Source organism: Oncorhynchus keta, chromosome 19, assembly GCF_023373465.1.
Source record: "Oncorhynchus keta strain PuntledgeMale-10-30-2019 chromosome 19, Oket_V2, whole genome shotgun sequence".
Classification (NCBI taxonomy): Eukaryota; Metazoa; Chordata; class Actinopteri; order Salmoniformes; family Salmonidae; genus Oncorhynchus; species Oncorhynchus keta.
Window position 1 is genome coordinate 58,049,330 of NC_068439.1, and position 20,780 is coordinate 58,070,109.

The 20,780-nt window shown below is 42.8% G+C and overlaps 1 protein-coding gene across 8 annotated transcripts in view; it reads right to left on the minus strand.

Moving 5' to 3' along the window:
• LOC118398547 (nesprin-2) overlaps positions 1 to 20,780 on the minus strand; it is a 184,486-nt gene that overhangs the window by 16,705 nt on the left and 147,001 nt on the right. For all 8 annotated transcript variants that reach the window (XM_052470857.1, XM_052470860.1, XM_052470856.1 and 5 more), the window contains 2 exons: positions 17,800 to 17,958; positions 14,048 to 14,214 (listed from right to left, as the gene is read on the minus strand). In XM_052470857.1, coding sequence (XP_052326817.1) covers positions 14,048 to 14,214; positions 17,800 to 17,958 — 326 coding nt within the window. The remainder of the gene's footprint in view (positions 1 to 14,047; positions 14,215 to 17,799; positions 17,959 to 20,780) is intronic.

Here is a 20,780-nt window from a genome sequence, read left to right on the forward strand (position 1 = left end):
GCAGTGTGTTCAAACCTGGTCAAGAACTACAGGAAACGTATGATCTCTGTAATTACAAACAAAGGTTTCTGTACCAAATATTAAGTTCTGCTTTTCTGATGTATGAAATACTTATGTCATGCAATAAAATGCAAATTAATTACTTACAAATCATACAATGTGATTTTCTGGATTTTTGTTTTAGATTCCGTCTCTCACAGTTGAAGTGTACCTATGATAACAATTACAGACCTCTACATGCTTTGTAAGTAGGAAAACCTGTAAAATCGGCAGAGTATCAAATACTTGTTCTCCCCACTGTAGATGGTGGACAATCTATTTATAGTATTTACTGAATGTTTGGCTGTTTTAAATGGTGTAGATTGTGAAATAAAATAAGCATGTTTTTTTCAATTATCTTGTTGATTGATGACCAACCATGAGCATTGACCATGACTACAACAGAATAACCATATTGCCACCTTAAAACAATCCTTGCTGCTTTGTCAGTGCAATCTGCAGCCTCTAATTTCACTTGCTGTTGCATTTCCCCAGTCCACAGAACAGTAGTTCACCTGACTCCCAATTAATGCTTGGGTTGTTTGCTTAAGAATCTTTCTCAATTTGTACTCCCCCCATACTTAATTGTATCCCATGCCTTTTCCTGTTGGAACAGACCAACATAACCTTGGTTTTCAAAACAAGTTTGTTCAGGCAAATATTTCCCAGATCTACATGTAGAGCTTGCTGTACCTGTTTAACCTATAGTCTTGCTGTATAAATTGTAGTATAATCTAAAGTAGCTTGGTTTTCAGATAAGGCATAAGGAAGGTCATTGGTATACACTACCGGTCAAAAGTTTTAGAACACCTACTCATTCAAGGGTTTTTCTTTATTTTGTACTAATTTCTACATTGTAGAATAATAGTCAAGACATCAAAACTATTAAATAACACATATGGAATCATGTAACCAAAAAAGTGTTGAACAAATCAAAATATATATATTTGAGAATCTTCAAAGTTGACACCATTTTCCTTGATGACAGCTTTGCACACGCTTTGCATTCTCTCAACCAGCTTCACCTGGAATGATCAGGCCTACCACTGTTGTGTCATCGGCAAACGTATTGATGGTGTTGGAGTCGTGCCTGGCCGTGCAGTCAGGAGTGAACAGGAAGTATAGGAGGGGACTGAGCACGCACCCCTGAGGGGCCCCCGTGTTGAGGATCAACGTGGCAGATGTGTTGTTACCTACACTTACCACCTGGGGTGGCCCATCAGGAAGTCCAGAATCCAAATGCAGAGGGAGGTGTTAAGTCCCAGGGTCCTTAGCTTAGTGATGAGCTTTGAGGGCACTATGGTGCTGAACGCTGAGCTGAAGTCAACGAATAGCATTCTCACATAGGTGTTTATTTTGTCCAGGTGTGAAAGGAATCATCTGTGGATCTGTTGGGGCGGTATGCAAATTGGAGTGGGTCTAGGGTTTCCGGGATAATGGTGTTGATGTGAGCCATGACCCGCCTTTCAAAGCACTTCATGGCTACAGACGTGATTGCTAATGTTCGGTAGTCACTTAGGCCTTAGTGTTCTTGGGCACAGGGACTATGGTGGTCTTCTTGAAACATGTTGGTATTACAGACTCAGACTGGGAGAGGTTGGGAATGTCAGTGAAGACACTTGCCAGTTGGTCAGCGCATGCTCGGAGTACACATCCTGATAACCGTCTGGCCCTGCAGCCTTGTTAATGTTGTCCTGTTTAAAGGTCTTACTCACATCGGCTGTGGAGAGCATGATCATACAGTTGTCCAGAACAGCTGATGCCCTCATGCATGTTTCAGTGTTACTTGCCTCGAAGCGAGCATAGAAGTTATTTAGGTCGTCTGGTAGGCTTGTGTCACTGGGCAGCTTTCGGATGTGCTTCCCTTTGTAGTCTGTAATAGTTTGCAAGCCCTGCCACATCCGACGAGCATCGGAGCTGGTATAGTACAATTTGATCTTAGTCCTGTATTGACGTTTTTTCTGTTTGATGGTTTGTCAGAGGGTATAGTGGGATTAGAGTCCCACTTCTTGAAATCGGCAGCTCTACCCTTTAGTGGATATTGCCTGTAATCCATGGCTTCTGGTTGGGCTATGTACATACAAGTCACTGTGGGAACGACGTCATTGATGCACTTATTGATGAGGTCAGTGACTGATGTGGTGTACTCCTCAATGCCATCGGAAGAATCCCGGAACATATTCCAGTCTGTGCTAGCAAAACAGTCCTGTAGTTTAGCATCTGCTTCATCTGACCACTTTTTTATTGACCGAGTCACTGGTGCTTCCTGCTTTAATTTTTGCTTGTAAGCGGGAATCAGGAGGATAGAATTATGGTTAGATTTGCCAAATGAAAGGCGAAGGGGAGCTTTGTACGCGTCTCTGTGTGTGGAGTAAAGGCGGTCTACAGTTTTTTCCCCTCTGCTTGCACATTTAACATGTTGATAGAAATGAGGTAAAACTGATTTAAGTTTCCCTGCATTAAAGTCCCCGGCCACTAGGAGCACCACCTCTGTATGAGCATTTTCCTGTTTGCTTATGGTGGTATACAGCTCATTCAGTGCGGTCTTAGTGCCAGCATCGGTCTGTGGTGGTATGTAGACAGCAACGCAAAATACAGATGAAAACTTCTTAGGTAGATAGCGTAAACTACAGCTTATCATGAGATACTCTACCTCAGGTGAGCAAAACCTCGAGATGCTTAGATATCGTGCACCAGCTATTGTTTATAAATATACATAGAGGTTTTTCCTTTAAGAAATGAAGAAGTAGCACTGTTCAGAACGAGGGTCGAGAGAAGTATACTGTTTGATAGAGGCGCGTGACCAAAAAGCACGCTCCACATTGTTTTCCTCCGGTTTTGAACGCTGTTTATCCTGTCTTAAATTTTATCGATTATTTACGTTAAAAGAAATACATAAAGTTGTAATCGGAAAGTAGTTTGAAATGTTTGAACAAAGCTTACAGGTAACTTATGAGATATTTTGTAGTCATGTTGCGCGAGTTGGAACCAGTGTTTTTCTGGATCAAACGCGCCTAATAAATTTACATTTTGGATAAATATCGACGGAATTCATCGAACAAAAGGACCATTTGTGATGTTTATGGGACACATTAGAGTGCCAACAGAAGAAGCTCGTCAAAGGTAAGGCATAAGTTACAGTGCCTTGCGAAAGTATTCGGCCCCCTTGAACTTTGCGACCTTTTGCCACATTTCAGGCTTCAAACATAAAGATATAAAACTGTATTTTTTGTGAAGAATCAATAACAAGTGGGACACAATCATGAAGTGGAACAACGTTTAATGGATACTTGTTTAACAAATCAAAAACTGAAAAATTGGCCGTGCAAAATTATTCAGCCCCTTTACTTTCAGTGCAGCAAACTCTCTCCAGAAGTTCAGTGAGGATCTCTGAATGATCCAATGTTGACCTAAATGACTAATGATGATAAATACAATCCACCTGTGTGTAATCAAGTCTCCGTATAAATGCACCTGCACTGTGATAGTCTCAGAGGTCCGTTAAAAGCGCAGAGAGCATCATGAAGAACAAGGAACACACCAGGCAGGTCCGAGATACTGTTGTGAAGAAGCTTAAAGCCGGATTTGGATACAAAAAGATTTCCCAAGCTTTAAACATCCCAAGGAGCACTGTGCAAGCGATAATATTGAAATGGAAGGAGTATCAGACCACTGCAAATCTACCAAGACCTGGCCGTCCCTCTAAACTTTCAGCTCATACAAGGAGAAGACTGATCAGAGATGCAGCCAAGAGGCCCATGATCACTCTGGATGAACTGCAGAGATCTACAGCTGTGGTGGGACACTCTGTCCATAGGACAACAATCAGTCGTATATTGCACAAATCTGGCCTTTATGGAAGAGTGACAAGAAGAAAGCCATTTCTTAAAGATATCCATAAAAAGTGTAGTTTAAAGTTTGCCACAAGCCACCTGGGAGACACACCAAACATGTGGAAGAAGGTGCCCTGGTCAGATGAAACCAAAATTGATTTTTTTTGGCAACAATGTAAAACGTTATGTTTGGCGTAAAAGCAACACAGCTCATCACCCTGAACACACCATCCCCACAAAAGACCTGAGACTGGGACGGAGATTTGTCTTCCAACAAGACAATGATCCAAAACATAAAGCAAAATCTACAATGGTTCAAAAATAAACATATCCAGGTGTTAGAATGGCCAAGTCAAAGTCCAGACCTGAATCCAATCGAGAATCTGTGGAATGAACTGAAAAATGCTGTTCACAAATGCTCTCCATCCAACCTCACTGAGCTCGAGCTGTTTTGCAAGGAGGAATGGGAAAAAATTTTCAGTCTCTAGATGTGCAAAACTGATAGAGACATACCCCAAGCGACTTACAGCTGTAATCGCAGCAAAAGGTGGCGCTACAAAGTATTAACTTAAGGGGGCTTAAGGGGACAGTTTTATATCTTTATGTTTGAAGCCTGAAATGTGGCAAAAGGTCGCAAAGTTCAAGGGGGCGAATACTTTTGCAAGGCACTGTATATCTTTATTTCCACGTTTGTGTCACGCATGGAGGGTTGAAAAATGATCGTCTGTGTTTGTTTGATGGGGTGCTGTCCTCAGATAATAGCATCGTTTGCTTTCGCCGTAAAGCCTTTTTGAAATCTGACACATTGGCTGGATTCACAACAACTGTAGCTTTAATTTGGTGTATTGCATGTGTGATTTCATGAAAGTTTAATTTTTATAGTAATTTATTTGAATTTGGCGCTCTGCATTTTCACTGGATGTTGGCCAGGTGGGACCATATCCCAGAGAGGTTAAGAGCCAATAAAACAGGAGCAATCCTCTCCGGCGCCATTATTTAAAGAGTCCAACAGTACCTTTCAGCACCGTGTTCTCTTTCCTTAGATCATCAATCTGATATTGGTTGAATTCTATATTGGCACATAATGCCTTTGGGTGATGGACCATTCTTAATGCACACAGGAAACTGTTAAGTGTGAAAAAAAGGCAACTGCCCTGTGGGATACTGCTGTGTACATATCTGATGTTAGAGAAGCTTCCATTGAAGAATAGCCTCTGAGTTCTATTTGATATGTAACTCTCCAACCATGTGATGACAGGTGATTCAAAGTCATAACAAGCAGGTTTTTTCAATAACAAATTATGATCAATAACATCAAAGGCTGCACTGAAAACTAACAATACAGCTCCAACTATCATCTTATTATACATTTATTTTAGCCAATCATCAGTCATTTAAGTCAGTGCAGTACAAGTTGACTGTCCTTCCTTATATCCATGCTGAAAGTCAGTAGTTAACTTGTTCTTAAATGATTTATTTTTTAATAGCATTGTATACTATAAACTCCTATAGCCACTACTACCATAGTCTGAGTACCAGTCTCTTTACATTCCACTCCTTTCCACTCCTTGTCATTGTCGAAAGGCCAGTCTCTTCAATCTCAATGTTCAATATGCGCTGGATTTAAGGCAGAGTTGCTCAATGGTTGTTGGAAATAACAAATATTTTCCATGAAAACATTTTGAGCCTCGAAAACAGAATTGGAAACATTCCGCTGTTAGCTCGGCAAGTTGTTTTGAGGCTTAAAATCAAAACTAAGACTTTGTGTGGTTGGAATTGCAGTATGTAGCTAGTTAGTTTGGACCTGAGCTAACAACTTTTGACAGACTGGTTTTGTCTGGACAGACAAACAGTTACTTATCAAAGGGATGCCAAGAGATCTGTGGAGAAAAAAATGATAGTTCCAATATTTGCATAATAAATGTGATTGGAGGATAGCTGTGAGGGTGAGCGAATCAGGATCAAATCCTCCATTCTCATCAAGATCATTAATGATAGAATGTTCATAATTGAAGACAGCAGAAAGGCCAGTCTCTTTGGCACATGATATGAAGTACAGGGAGTGGATTAGCTAAAGAGACTGGTACCCAGGCGACTATTACCCTGCACCACCCACTTTTTCCCCCAGGTGTCCCCTGGTCACCATGGCAACACAGAACACAGAAAATGTTGCCATGACTACATTTGATTACAAAAAGCTGCTCTTTATAGAAAAATAAGCCTAAGTGTGTGCAGGTTGGATCCTTCTGCTAACCCCCTGGTAGCACTCAGTACTGTCTTCTACTTGAGGGAGAGTTTTCGTTAATAGTGAAAATGAGTCTGTCTGTCTGTCTGTCTGTCTGTCTGTCTGTCTGTCTGTCTGTGCGTTTAAGTGTTTGTGTGTACGTGCATCATGTGTGCCACATATCTTTGCTTTAAGAGAAAGTCCATATTCAGTATCTCATAAATTAGCTAACGAAAAAAGTATATAATGTGGCTTTCTCATTCCATATATAGCAGATAATACTTCTAAATGCTACATATACACTAAATTAGGGCTCCAGACAAACATTTTCACCCTGGTGGCACCAGGCAATGATTTGGTGGCAACCCCCAATTGTTTTTGTTGCAGCGTCACACAATAGAATACATTTTAGTCATCATTTTAGAAAGACATTCACAATGCTTTATTAAGAGGTGTAATACACTACTGAGATGGTATTCAATAAATACGTTGTTACATCTAACATGTCCAAGCAGGAATGCATGATTCAAAATATTTTGATATGCAACTTAATTTTGTGTTGACAATTAGGCTACTTTTGTTCCATTTTACTGGTAAAATAGGGCACCAGAATTTTCAGATTTCTTTGTTCAACAGAGATAAATGCCTTCATCTTTATGTGCACTAATATTATTTATACAACGGGTGGGTCTAATCCTGAATGCTGATTGGTTAAAACCGCATTCCAGCCGATGTCAATTCCACAAGTTACCACCGGCTAAATCTATGAAGTTAAAATGCCTATTTACTCTGTTCCATCTGACTGCACAATCCACTCATCAGCCCAGCCAGGCAATTTATGAACTTGAGCTCCACTATAAAAAGTATTTAGACATTACCTCAAATTTCTTTTAGACTAACATTTGTTTTCAACAGCGGAGATTTGTATAAACCTTACTCTCTGTCTTTCTGGCATTTGCAACTTTGTTTATTGTTCAAATTTTATCTCCAGCTGTCCCATAGTAATGAACGTGTTGGGAGACGGGATGAGACAGACAGGCAGGCAGCTTTTCTCAGCCAGTCAAAATCATGAATCAGCATCATTTTTATGGATATATACAAAAAACTATCAGAAAACAGGTACAACGAAACAAAGTACAGCTAGTTTGCCATCTTTCCAGCTTCAGTTTGAAGTGATTGTGTTAGCTGTGCTAATAGCTCCTCTGTACAACAGGGACATAACAAAAGAGCACATTATCTATGCCAGGCAAAATCTCGTATCATTAGCTCATTGTTTAAAAAAATATATATATATTTTACCCCTTTTTTCTCCCCAATTTCATGGTATCCAATTGGTAGTAGATACAGTCTTGTCTCATCGCTGGAACTCCCGTACGGACTCGGGAGAGGCGAAGGTCGAGAGCCATGCATCCTCCAAAACACAACCCAACCAAGCTGTACTGCTTCTTGACACAATGCACATCCAACCCGGATGCCAGCCACACCAATGTGTCAGAGGAAACACCGTACACCTGGCGACCTGGTCAGTGTGCACTGCGCCCGGCTCGACACAGGTAGTCCGCGATGAGACAAGGATATCCCTACAGGCCAAACCCTCCCCAACCCGGACAACACTGGGCCAATTGTGCGCCACCCCATGGGCCTCCCGGTCACGGCCGGCTGCGACAGAGCCTGGGCTCGAACCCTGAATCTCTGGTGGCACAGCTTGCACTGCGATGCAGTGCCTTAGATCACTTTGATCTGTTATTCTGGCTGCACTGTTTGACATGACTGTAAGTTTGACGTAGTTGGCTAGCAAGCAAGCAAGAGATAAGAATGTTGCCAGCCAGTATGGCAATGGAACATTTAGAACGAACAAAAGACTGAACGACTGGGTCGCGTCTCTGGGAACCAAACCGATAGAACGAATGATCAGCAGGCTTGGGTAGCAACCCTAGATTTGTGTCGGGACTAGATCTTGTGGAAGAATGAAATAGTATGAATAAATTATTAAAAATAACATTTTGAATGAAAATATGTCAATCATTATTCGAATATGTTGGTAACCCATTGTATGAAGCCGGTGTTTGGAGGATATATTGGCACGGTTTACCGGCCCATGCCAATATATCCTCTAAACACCGGCTTCTCAGGCATTATCACTTAAATATAGACCTAATTCACCACCTGAGGAACCACCTCAAAACACATTAGCTAGATAGCTAACTAAATATAATATATTCTGCTAATGTATTAATATAATAGTAAATGTAATGTCCTAACAAAACGTTGCTATCAGTGCACTTACGATGGCTGATGCACAATTTCGTACCCTTCGTATTTCAAAGACATCAGATATGTTGTTTGTAAAACAGTGTGCCTTGAGCGCAATAATGATCGTTGAGAAATAAAATTATACCTATAGAAAGCTGAGACTCTCCTCTCTTTGATATGGACAACTAGTTGCTTCCAAAGTATTTTTTGTCCTGCATTGCATTTTGAAATGTTATACAATCACGAGGGGCACACGAGGGGCACACGAGGGGGGGGGGGCATGAGAGGCTCACTCATTACAGCAGCTGGCCTCTGTGAAACAGGCAGGCACAGCATCAGGGCAGACACTTTTATTACAGGAATCATGAGGATAATGCATTATACTGTTTAATAGGTTATATCTGACCAAAAAATAGGAGGTTTTGATTGAGGTGACCAGAAGAATGTGCAGCTCGCAGCAGTGCAACTTATATGTATTGTATTGCTTGTATGTATTGTATTGCAATTCAGCATTAAACTGTTAATATACAGTATACATGAAACAAAACTAAACCAAATTAAACTTAACCAAGCACTAAAGTAAACCAAACTGAGCCCAAACAAAACCTAACAAAAACTAAAGTAAACCAAACTATACCAAACCAAACTAAACTAACCATGAGACCCACATTCCCTCCCACACCTCTCGCAAAATCTGACAGCCCAACAAAGAGTAGTGACACTGGGCCACACAAAAGACACTGAGCCCCAGGGCAAGCTTCCATGCTGAGCCAGTGAATAGGAAGAGAAGGATGGACAGAAGGACAAAGAATGTGTGAAGAGGTATGGAGAGAGAGAGAACATTAAGGGAAAGGGAGAAAAAAGCAAGGCAAACAAAGTGACCGTGCTACGGGGGGTCAAGTCGCTTGGAGACAAGGCTCTATAGAGGTTACAGTTATATAGTAACAATGGTCCCAACACACGTCTCGCCTGAGACTTTTAGAGAGTGTAGGAGTGACTTCCTGAACTTATAATGGTCTGGGTACAAGATGTATTAAGAACAGATGTACGATCACCTCACCCTCCCCAAACCCTAATCATTAAAGTAAAAACACAACAACACGCAAACCTGTCCATAGACTAGTAGCAAGAACAATGTCATGCTACTCTAAGCTTAACCTTTAGTTTAGCAAACAATGCTCTCAGGGCCGTAGCGAGGGTCTGAGTTTTATTGAGGTCTGGAGGTCAAGACATTTTAAGAAAGTTGAAGCTCATTTGCTGCATTTCTATACAATTTAAAAACTCTAAAATTGTGTTTGGAGAACAGCAAAAACAAGCAAAAATGACCCCAGCTTTAGCTTAATTCACCTCAGTCAATCTACAAACACATAGCCTATTAACAATAAATTAGCCGCTACACATTAACTCACATGAACTCAGCACCCGGATTGTGGTCCTTCTGTGGCTCAGTTGGTAGAGCATGGCGCTTGTAACGCCAGGGCAGTGGGTTCAATTCCCGGGACCACCCATACGTAGAATGTATGCACACATGACTGTAAGTCGCTTTGGATAAAAGCGTCAGCTAAATGGCATATATTATTAAAAACTATAATTTAATACTTACAGAGGGATCTGTTAGCGGAAAAATATTGTATTTACATAAGATAAAGAAATAAGTCCGCGTTACAGAACAATTTGTTTTGCAGTTTTACAGCAAATTTCCTGCAATTCTACTCATTTTGCATTGATTTATGGCATGTTAATAGGATATCTGAGTAAGTGACTAACAAAATCAAATGGTGGACCCCTGAAGGTCAGTGCCCCTGGGCACGTGTCATACCTGTTTCAACCTAGCAACACTCAGCCTTTGTTTCCCATATAGGTGTCAGGAGTGGTGATGGCCCACCCCCAAAGAATAGTCAAGGACCCACTACGGCACAAACTTTAAAGTAACTCACACTGTACCCTGTAGTTCACCAATGTTCCTTCAGCTTTGCAGCTGCTGTACAATCACTTTTATTATAGTCATTATCATCTACTGTCTACATAGCCAGCCACCGTGCGTATCCACAGACAGATGGACAGTCTTGGAATCAGAGGGGATTTAGTGTGTATGGCCCCCCTCAAAAGTCTAGGACTGTACCATATGGCCTTACGTCTGCCTTCCGAGTCCCCCTTGGTCAGCCCAAGAGTGGAGGGGACCCAAGCAAGTTGGAGTGGGAGGAGAAGGGGATGGGGGGTTCTGTCACCCTGCATTAGCAGTGACGTGGTGGGGGCTAAACAATAGGAAACAGCACTATAGCCTACTGGCGCTAATGATAGCCTGGACCCCGTCAGCATCTGTTATCCGGTTAGCATAAAAGCTGACTAGCCGTAGTGCTAAACGATGTTGCCACTGTGAACAACACTCGCAGCACTCACTATGAACAATGTGCCATCCTTTGTGTCTGTGGTGTCTGTCACCCAGACAAGCTGAGCGCTGTGGTATCGGAGCATCGGGTCTCAGACCAACAGGCTTAGTCTTTAACATGTAAATAGTCTCTATCTGCTGCTAGAAACTATTTGCAACACTGAATCTCCATACATGAAAACCTTACACACAAGCGCGCACACAGACACAACCACACATACTGTCAATACTGTTGCTCTATTTATACTATTTATTTAACTGCGCGACCTAGTCACTATTCAATTTATGTTTGTAAATACAATCATACTTGACATAGCACATTCCTAATCTTACATATCAGTTACTACTTTGCATACTACCTTCTTCTAATTACTTGATCTTTTTTATTTTGCATTTGGCCTTTTATTATTGATATTGAATATTGTACTGCAATATTGAGGGAGCTAGCACGCAAGTATTTCACTGCACCATTCATAAATGCTGTAAACTGTGTACGTGACAAATACAATTTTGTTTAAAAGAAATTGGTCTCCTGAAGAGCACAAAGCAACTGTCAACATTTGGCCACGGTGGCACCTGACCTGGCAGACAGACGGGAGATTGAATAAAAGAAAGGTTCAGCCACCAAACTGAGACAAGGAAGGATATGAAGTCGCTTGTTGTCTTGTTGCAGCTTCTGTAACCCTTACGATTGTGGTAGTCGTAGAAGTAGTAGTAGTGCTAGTAGTGGTAGTATTGTAGTAGAAGCAGTAGTAGTAGGCCTAGTTATAGAAGCAATCATTTGGTGGGTGCTTACATTTGTCCTAAATATGTTTCTTGCATATACCAACTCTCCCTGAGAGTGGGATCACAGCCAGGGTGAGTCATTATCAACGGCAAACCTGGATCGTTGCTCAAGGGCACATAGACAGATCTTTCACCTTGTTGGCTAGGGGATTTTTGATTTATTTATTTCACCTTTATTTAACCAGGTAGGCAAGTTGAGAACAAGTTCTCATTTACAATTGCGACCTGGCCAAGATAAAGCAAAGCAGTTCGACAGATACAACGACACAGAGTTACACAGTCAATATACAGTCAATAATACAGTATAAACAAGTCTATATACAATGTGAGCAAATGAGGTGAGAAGGGAGGTAAAGGCAAAAAAGGCCATGGTGGCAAAGTAAATACAATATAGCAAGTAAAACACTGGAATGGTAGTTTTGCAATGGAAGAATGTGCAAAGTAGAAATAAAAATAATGGGGTGCAAAGGAGCAAAGTAAATAAATTAATTAAATACAGTTGGGAAAGAGGTAGTTGTTTGGGCTAAATTATAGGTGGGCTATGTACAGGTGCAGTAATCTGTAAGATGCTCTGACAGTTGGTGCTTAAAGCTAGTGAGGGAGATAAGTGTTTCCAGTTTCAGAGATTTTTGTAGTTCGTTCCAGTCATTGGCAGCAGAGAACTGGAAGGAGAGGCGGCCAAAGAAAGAATTGGTTTTGGGGGTGACTAGAGAGATATACCTGCTGGAGCGTGTGCTACAGGTGGGAGATGCTATGGTGACCAGCGAGCTGAGATAAGGGGGGACTTTACCTAGCAGGAGCATGGAGCCAGTGGGTTTGGCGACGAGTATGAAGCGAGGGCCAGCCAACGAGACCGTACAGGTCGCAATGGTGGGTAGTATATGGGGCTTTGGGGACAAAACGGATTGCACTGTGATAGACTGCATCCAATTTGTTGAGTAGGGTATTGGAGGCTATTTTGTAAATGACATCTCCAAAGTCGAGGATTGGTAGGATGGTCAGTTTTACAAGGGTATGTTTGGCAGCATGAGTGAAGGATGCTTTGTTGCGAAATAGGAAGCCAATTCTAGATTTAACTTTGGATTGGAGATGTTTGATATGGGTCTGGAAGGACAGTTTACAGTCTAACCAGACACCTAAGTATTTGTAGTTGTCCACATATTCTAAGTCAGAGCCGTCCAGAGTAGTGATGTTGGACAGGCGGGTAGGTGCAGGTAGCGATCGGTTGAAGAGCAATGCATTTAGTTTTACTTGTATTTAAGAGCAATTGGAGGCCACAGAAGGAGAGTTGTACGGCATTGAAGCTTGCCTGGAGGGTTGTTAACACAGTGTCCAAAGAAGGGCCGGAAGTATACAGAATGGTGTCGTCTGCGTAGAGGTGGATCAGAGACTCACCAGCAGCAAGAGGGACCTCATTGATGTATACAGAGAAGAGAGTCGGTCCAAGAATTGAACCCTGTGGCACCCCCATAGAGACTGCCAGTGGTCCGGACAGCAGGCCCTCCGATTTGACACACTGAACTCTATCAGAGAAGTAGTTGGTGAACCAGGCGAGGCAATCATTTGAGAAACCAAGGCTGTCGAGTCTGCCGATGAGGATGTGGTGATTGACAGTGTCGAAAGCCTTGGCCAGATCAATGAATACGGCTGCACAGTAATGTTTCTTATCGATGGCGGTTAAGATGTCGTTTAGGACCTTGAGCGTGGCTGAGGTTTCACCCATGACCAGCTCTGAAACCAGATTGCATAGCAGAGAAGGTATGGTGAGATTCGAAATGGTCGGTAATCTGTTTGTTGACTTGGCTTTCGAAGACCTTAGAAAGGCATGGTAGGATAGATATAGGTCTGTAGCAGTTTGGGTCAAGAGTGTCCCCCCCTTTTGAAGAGGGGGATGACCGCAGCTGCTTTACAATCTTTGGGAATCTCAGATGACACGAAAGAGAGGTTGAACAGGCTAGTAATAGGGGTGGCAACAATTTCGGCAGATAATTTTAGAAAGAAAGGGTCCAGATTGTCTAGCCCGGCTGATTTGTAGGGGTCCAGATTTTTTCAGCTCTTTCAGAACATCAGCTGAATGGATTTGGGAGAAGGAGAAATGGGGAAGGCTTGGGCGAGTTGCTGTTGGGGGTGCAGTGCTGTTGACCGGGGTAGGAGTAGCCAGGTGGAAAGCATGGCCAGCCGTAGAAAAATGCTTATTGAAATTCTCAATTATGGTGGATTTATCAGTGGTGACAGTGTTTCCTATCTTCAGTGCAGTGGGCAGCTGGGAGGAGGTGTTCTTATTCTCCATGGACTTTACAGTGTTCCATAACTTTTTTGAGTTAGTGAGTTATTCAAACTAGAGACCTTTCCATTCCGGGACCAACACTCTAACCGCTTAGGTTATCTGCTGCTAGTAGCAGTAGCCTGTGTGGGTATGAATCCCGGCTCTTCCCTCTGTCTCCCCTTCATTTCATATGGTCTCTGTCATTAGAAATACATTTTTAAAAAAGTGAGCCCAGTTTTTAAATATGCTAGCCTCACCTGGCCTCTATGTGGTGGAAGAGGTGCTGCCAACGGTCCCTGGCGTCCTTCAGGGTGCCGTGGAGCTGGGCCTGCTTGGCCTGGTCGCTGGCAAGCATCAGCTGCTCCCCCAGCTTCTTGAGGTGGCTTTTGTTCTCACTGAACAGGTTGATCTCCTCCATACAGTCCTATGAAGAAGAAGAAGTTGAAGAAAAATACTTTTCTTTTCAGATCACCGACATCTGTCTTTTGCTTTCAAGGAGAGGGAGCAGACTACCAAACCTGGGTCAACTATATATTTCAAATCATGTACTTTCAGCTACATCAAGTGCATTTCAAATATGTATTTACAACAGATAGAATGGGGGGTCAATGACCTAGCTAACAACTTCTTCTCACAGCCCACCCCCCGCTCTTTCGGCTACCCACTCACTCAGGTATCTCCAAATCATTTTTGGGGGGCTTTCAAACAATTGTGGCCATAGTGCAAGTTTTTTTAATGTGATGGCCAAACTTAAATCAGCTGAAATCAACTCCATATGTGTGATGTTACTTAAAGGTGATTAGGCCATAAAAAAAAGACTGCCCCTATCGCTTCCATTGATTGTTAGCTAGAGGTGGCTAAAATTAGCTGTAGTTTATAGTGGCTAACCATTGAGATCCTAATAAATTATTATTATTAGAATTTTATTTGGCTAACATCAAGTTCTAAAATCATGAACTTCTGCTTTAAGCTTTGATCAAGGGGTGCCCACAAGAGAAAGGGCTGCTAAACAAAGATCACTTTCTATTTCAAGCGTAGAATTGATTTTTTTTTTCTCACACCACATCAAAAACATGAACACACCCTGTGTACTAAATGACTACCGTCGATGAGAAAGAAAATGAGGCGTTATCTAGGCTAAATTCAATAGAAAGGGACATTGTTTTACTGTACAGGACGAAAGGGGTTGGCCAAATCCTCATGTACCCATTCTGCCTTACATACAGTAAAATATGGTATGTAAACCTGTTTACTTTGTCTGTTCACGTTTCTGTCAGAAATGGTACACTTTGTAGGATTACCGCTCTAATTATGGAACCAAGCATGTGATATATAATATCACAAAAATGCAAAATACAGGTTAAAAAAAGTGGGAGAGTGACTGGGTGTGATTCTCATAAGAGGAGTGGATTGTACCAAGATGAGGGAGGTCCACAGGGACTAATTTCCCCAGTCCAGTCAACTGGCCTGAGGACACCTGGCAGACTCCCTCAGATGAACACCCACATTACCTCTATCGTCTGGGCTACACTGTGTGTGTGAGCTGGGGCTCTAGTGGTTATGCAACCACCAGGGATTAAAAGGTTAATCTATCTAACCAGAATTGGGTCTGAATCTACAGAGATTTTCACTGCACTGCTTACCATACCAATCAAGACTATTCAGATCAATAGCCACTAAAGACACAGCCAGACAGATGTAGGATCTTAATTTGAGCCCATTTGCTACAGTGGGAAAATAATCCTGCAGCAATAGCAACTGTTAATGTGGATTATAATAAAAGGACAACTCCCCCACTTAACATTTGAGTTGTTATTATGAAGTATTTAGTGATGTCCTACACAGTTTTAGAGTAATTTTATGATTTCATGTCTGTTGACTGTCTATTGATGAGCAAAACAAGAAATTGCACCTCTGTCATGTTTTCAAATATGTTCACTGAGATGACTAATACAATAAATGTTGGATAGTCATTTTCAGCAATCTATATAACCCGTCTGTAGTTTTACGATTATATTGAAACTCCCTGCTATATGTGACTCATTTCAGGAAACTAGGCTTGTGTCGCGTCACTACTTCACAGGAGAGGCAATTGAAAGTAAACATTTTGGTCAGAAATGCATTCTGGAAAATGTGAACTTTCATGTGTCTTAATAACAAACGTGTATGCCATCTGTAAATATGAATAAACTTGTTAAATTATGAACATAGTTTGTTTAGCCACGGAAAAAGCCAGGAGATAATGGATTGGTCTGCCATGTACTGTAGCACGCTTCTGTCTATAACATGAGCTGGTCAGTATGTGTAGGTAGTCTTCTCTAACGAGACTTTAAAAAAAGATATCACGTAGTGGAACTACAAAAGTGTTGCTCTTTCTGTACTACCAAGTTTTAGAAATCAGTGGAATGCTCAGTGGAATTAGAGTACGATGGCTAAGGAGATGGAGAAAATTCTGCTGTTTTATTGCAAATATGCAGAGGGAGTCGGCAAGATAACACACAGAAGGCTGTTGTATAAACACCGGTCTCTGGATTACATCTTCAAACTAAGGGCAACCATGGCATCCGTGACAGAGTGGGAGAAGAGTCCATCAATTTTCTGTTTACATCAGGCCCGTCATAAAAATGTTTTATCCAACATCCAACATGCATTTTACTCGCATGACATTCATGCAAGCATTAAAATATATTTCCAACCCAAAATGAATATGAAATGCACTCATAACCTGTGCCATAAGCAATAAAAGGGTTAGCTGACAACGTCACGAAAATGATGTGCACGCTTCAAAAGGGGCAGATGGCTGTGTGTTGTTTTTGTTCTGGATGGCCAGATAGCAACAATGACAAGAAACTGCCACATGGTAAATCGTAAGTGGCTCGTTTCAACTTGTTTGATCTTGTTCTTAACGTGTCTTGTTTTGAGGTGTTTTGACTGATGTCTATGATAACATGTCTAAAATTTGTTAGCTAATCAACAACGTTAATGACGTATTTGAGATACAAGTGATCATTGTGCAACTTTATGTTTTCAATATACATTGGGAATGAAATATACTGTAGTTAACATGTTATCAACAATCTAAGCCAACCCTATCTGTTTTACCACATATTTGAGCATGCCTCGGTTTTGGGCTTAGCTATCAACCTCTCTACATATTTAGACTAAGCTTCGTCTGGGCATGATATAGCCAGCTGGCTAAGCTACAGTAACTGCATGCTTAGAATTGCATCATGGGAGATTAAATGCACCCTGGGAATTGTAGTATGCTGTAGACGAGCGCAATACAGAAGCTTCAAAATGACAAAAACAATGAATCGTGCAGTATGACTAACAAAAATGATAAAACATCAAAATGTGTATCAAATCTTACAATAGTACATATATACTAAGCATGATAACTGTTTATAAATTGGCGGAATGGTCCTTTAATTTAACATTTTGTAGAGGTTGATACATTTTTCAGAAGGGAAAATCAAGTCTGAAATTTCAAAGTGGAAATTACGAACTTCAGAAGACTTTTTAGACCTCAAATGCACTACAAGTTTTACATTTCCTGCATTACAGGAAAGTTCTTCAGCAACAGGGTCATCGAATTAAGATCCTACATCTGTGTATAATTCTATGGACCCAGCATGGTCTGCAAGGTAAGGTAAACTGTGTATCCATTCCAAACATGCTTTGTTTCAGTTTGAGAAGACAGTTATTTTTTTCTTGAAAGAATGGGTTGTGACCAGGATTGTAGTGGAGCAAAAACACCCTCTATGTGCCTTTTTACATTGTCAAAAGCAATTACACAAAACTAAATTGGCAATGTTGGCATTTGTTTTTTACGTTGTCCCAAAAATGTTTGCCACTGTCGCCAATTGTAAGTGACAATTTTATATGCGGTTTACATCGGAGGATATGTCCTAAAATGTGCACTGTACCCCAGTTACCTCTTACCTCATTCAGTTTCACCACACCTGAGGTTGTTTCCAAAAATGTGCACCATACCCCAGTTTCCTCCTACCTTCTTCAGTTTCTCCACCATCTCCTCGAGGCTGAGGTCTCCGCTGTGCGACACCTTGTTCTCCATCTGGGTCAGCCAGTCGCACAGCTCCTTGTTCTTGTCGTTGAAGATGGTCCAGGCACTGAGCCGGTCGGCGATCTCCTGCCTGCGTAGGGATACCTGAGAAGAGGAGGGGGAGGGTGAGTATATGTTGCCCCATGTGAAACACTGGAATGTACCATGCATTCATGTATTAGGTTTCTTGACAGGGTGTCAAACTCAATTCCCAGTGCCTGCTGGATTCTGCACTTTGCAATTGAGTTCAAGGGAGCAACAGAAACCTATGTTAAGTGCGATCCTCGAGGACTGGATTTTGCTTGATAGACTAACAGGGGAAGGGATTGACAATCAGATACGGAAAAAAACATTGTGATGGGGGTCTTTCCTAGCCTGGTCCCAGATCTGTTTGTGCTTTCGCCTAATCATTTGCAAACATGGCATGACATTGAGGGAGTTGACATGATAGCACAAACAGACTGACACTCAAGCTAGCCCCTCCAGTCTGGAACTATATGGCCACCTCAATTTTAATGAATCATTTTAGCCACTTTAACAGCATTAACTGAAAGTTAAGTTAAATAATACCCTCAGTAATGTTATTCTGATCAACAAAAAACAGATCTCAGGTCCAAAATGCTATATTTTGTCAAGTTCCTTCAACACCCAGGCCATAACAGAAAAACCTGAGAAGTTGGCCACATTTAACACAAAAACAGGCACTGTCAACTAACTACTCCTGCTCCTGCTACTCATGTCGTCGGTTTACTAACAACCGGTCTTGGAAACCATCATTATGCACACCTGCACCCCATCATCATGCACACCTGGACTTCATCACCACTTTGATACTTCCCCTTTATTTCATCCTACACGGGAGTAATGCTCCATGTTCGTTATTATTAAACTCAACAACTGCACCTGCTTCCTGACTCCCTGCATCTCTGTTACAGAATACTGCTTCAAAATATAGAAGCAACAGAAGAGGAAGACATCTACCAGATGATCGACGAACAGGGACATCTACTCCAACTCCACAATCAGCTGGCGCAACTGGGTGCGGCTATAGACGAGGTCCTCCGCGTCCTCCACTGCCTCGACACCACCCGAGAGGGTTCACCTCCAACTAGCGAAGGGCCTTCTACCAAGAATCGTCCCAGCGAGCCAGTCCCCCATCCTACACAGCTGTCCACCCTGGTCAGCGATGTCCAACTGTTCCTCCCGGACAAATATGACTGGACTCCATCCAAATGCTGTGACTTCCTACAGTTCTCCCTCTATTTCGCCCAACGAGAGGTCCAAGGTTGCCACGGTAATTTCCCTGCTGCCCGGGGGTTGGTGCCCAGACCGCTGCGGAGTACACACTCATCTTCCGGACTGTGGCACCCTATTCCAAAGAGGACTGCGCAAGGAGGTCCAGACGGAGTTGGCATGCCGGGATGATAACCTTTCCTTGGACGCACACATCAATGGCCATCAGCCTGTACAACCTTCTTCGGGCACCAGCTCCTGGAGTGTCCGGGGCGTCCCAACCCAAAGTCCACTGGGGCAGAGGGCCGGCCCGGTGATAATTTGTCTCCCGGGGTAGGTGTGAGTATTTCTTCAGCATTTTCCGCCAAGCACTTCCTGGTTTCCATTTCACGGGTGGGCTGTCCCTACGGCTCTAGTGAACACCGGTGCCTCAAGGAAATTTATTGACCAGGCCCTTGTCTCCTCCCTGAACATTACCTTGTATCTGCTCTCCTCTCCTTTTCCAGTCCAAGCCTTGGATAAACTACCATTGGGATCCAGCACTATCACACACATCACAGCACCACTCGCCCTCACTGTGGGACCCTTGCACCGGGAAAGCCTTCCCTTCCTCATCACCACAGCTCCTGTACACAAAATCATCCTCAGCCTCCCGTGGCTCCAACAGTATTACCCCACCATCTCCTGGTCGAGGATTAAAATCACTGCATGGGCACCCGGATATCAGAAGACCTGCTTACCCATACCTTGTGGTTCCACGTCGGGTGAGAGTCCTGTGAATGCCCTCCACGCCACCATTCCATCCTCCCATGTCATTGGCCCCGTGTTTTGTGATGTAAATGTAGACAGCCGCCATGCTCTGGAGTGGGAACCCGCGCCTGCTACCTGCCCTCCTGAGTGCATCTACGTCCTCACGGAGGTGTGGGGTCAGTTCTTGACCTGGGAATACACATCCTTCGCCGCTGGACATGAAGGTATTACCCACACTATTTCATCCATCTTCGCAAAGTACTGGTGACCTACGTCAGCACAGGACGTCAACCGTTAGGTCAATTCATGCTCCATATGTGCCCCTACAATCTCCCGGCACACTCCAGCAGGGAAACTCCTTCCCCTTCCCATTCCTCAGCGGCCTTGGTCCCATCTATCCATAGATTTTGTTACTGATCTCCCTCTGTCTAATGGTTTCACCACTATTACGGTTGTTGTGGACAGATTCTCTAAATCCTGCCATTTTTATCCCTCTGGTCTTCATACCCCGCTGAGGCACTATTCCAGCAGGTCTTCAGGGCACGATGGCCTTCCTGAGGACATCGTCTCCGACTGTGGCCCCCAATTCACGTCATGGGTATGGAAAGCCTTTTTGGAGAAGCTGGGGGTCAAAGTAAGCCTCACTTCCGGGTACTGGCCTCAGTCTAACAGGTTTGAGAATTCCTCCATTGCATCACTCCTCCATTGGGCTGACTCCCTTACAGTGTGTTCTGGGATATCAGCCAGCCCTGGCGCCATGGACCCCGAGCCAGACCGAAGCTCCTGCAGTGGATGAGTGGTTCAGGCACGCAGAAAAGTTTTGGAATGATGCCCTCGTGAGGCTCCAGCGCACGGTCAGAAGGAGCATGTGGATCGCCACCACAGTTAGGGTCCTGTGTTCCATCTGGCTCTCCACCAGGAACCTCTCACTCTGCCTGCCCTGT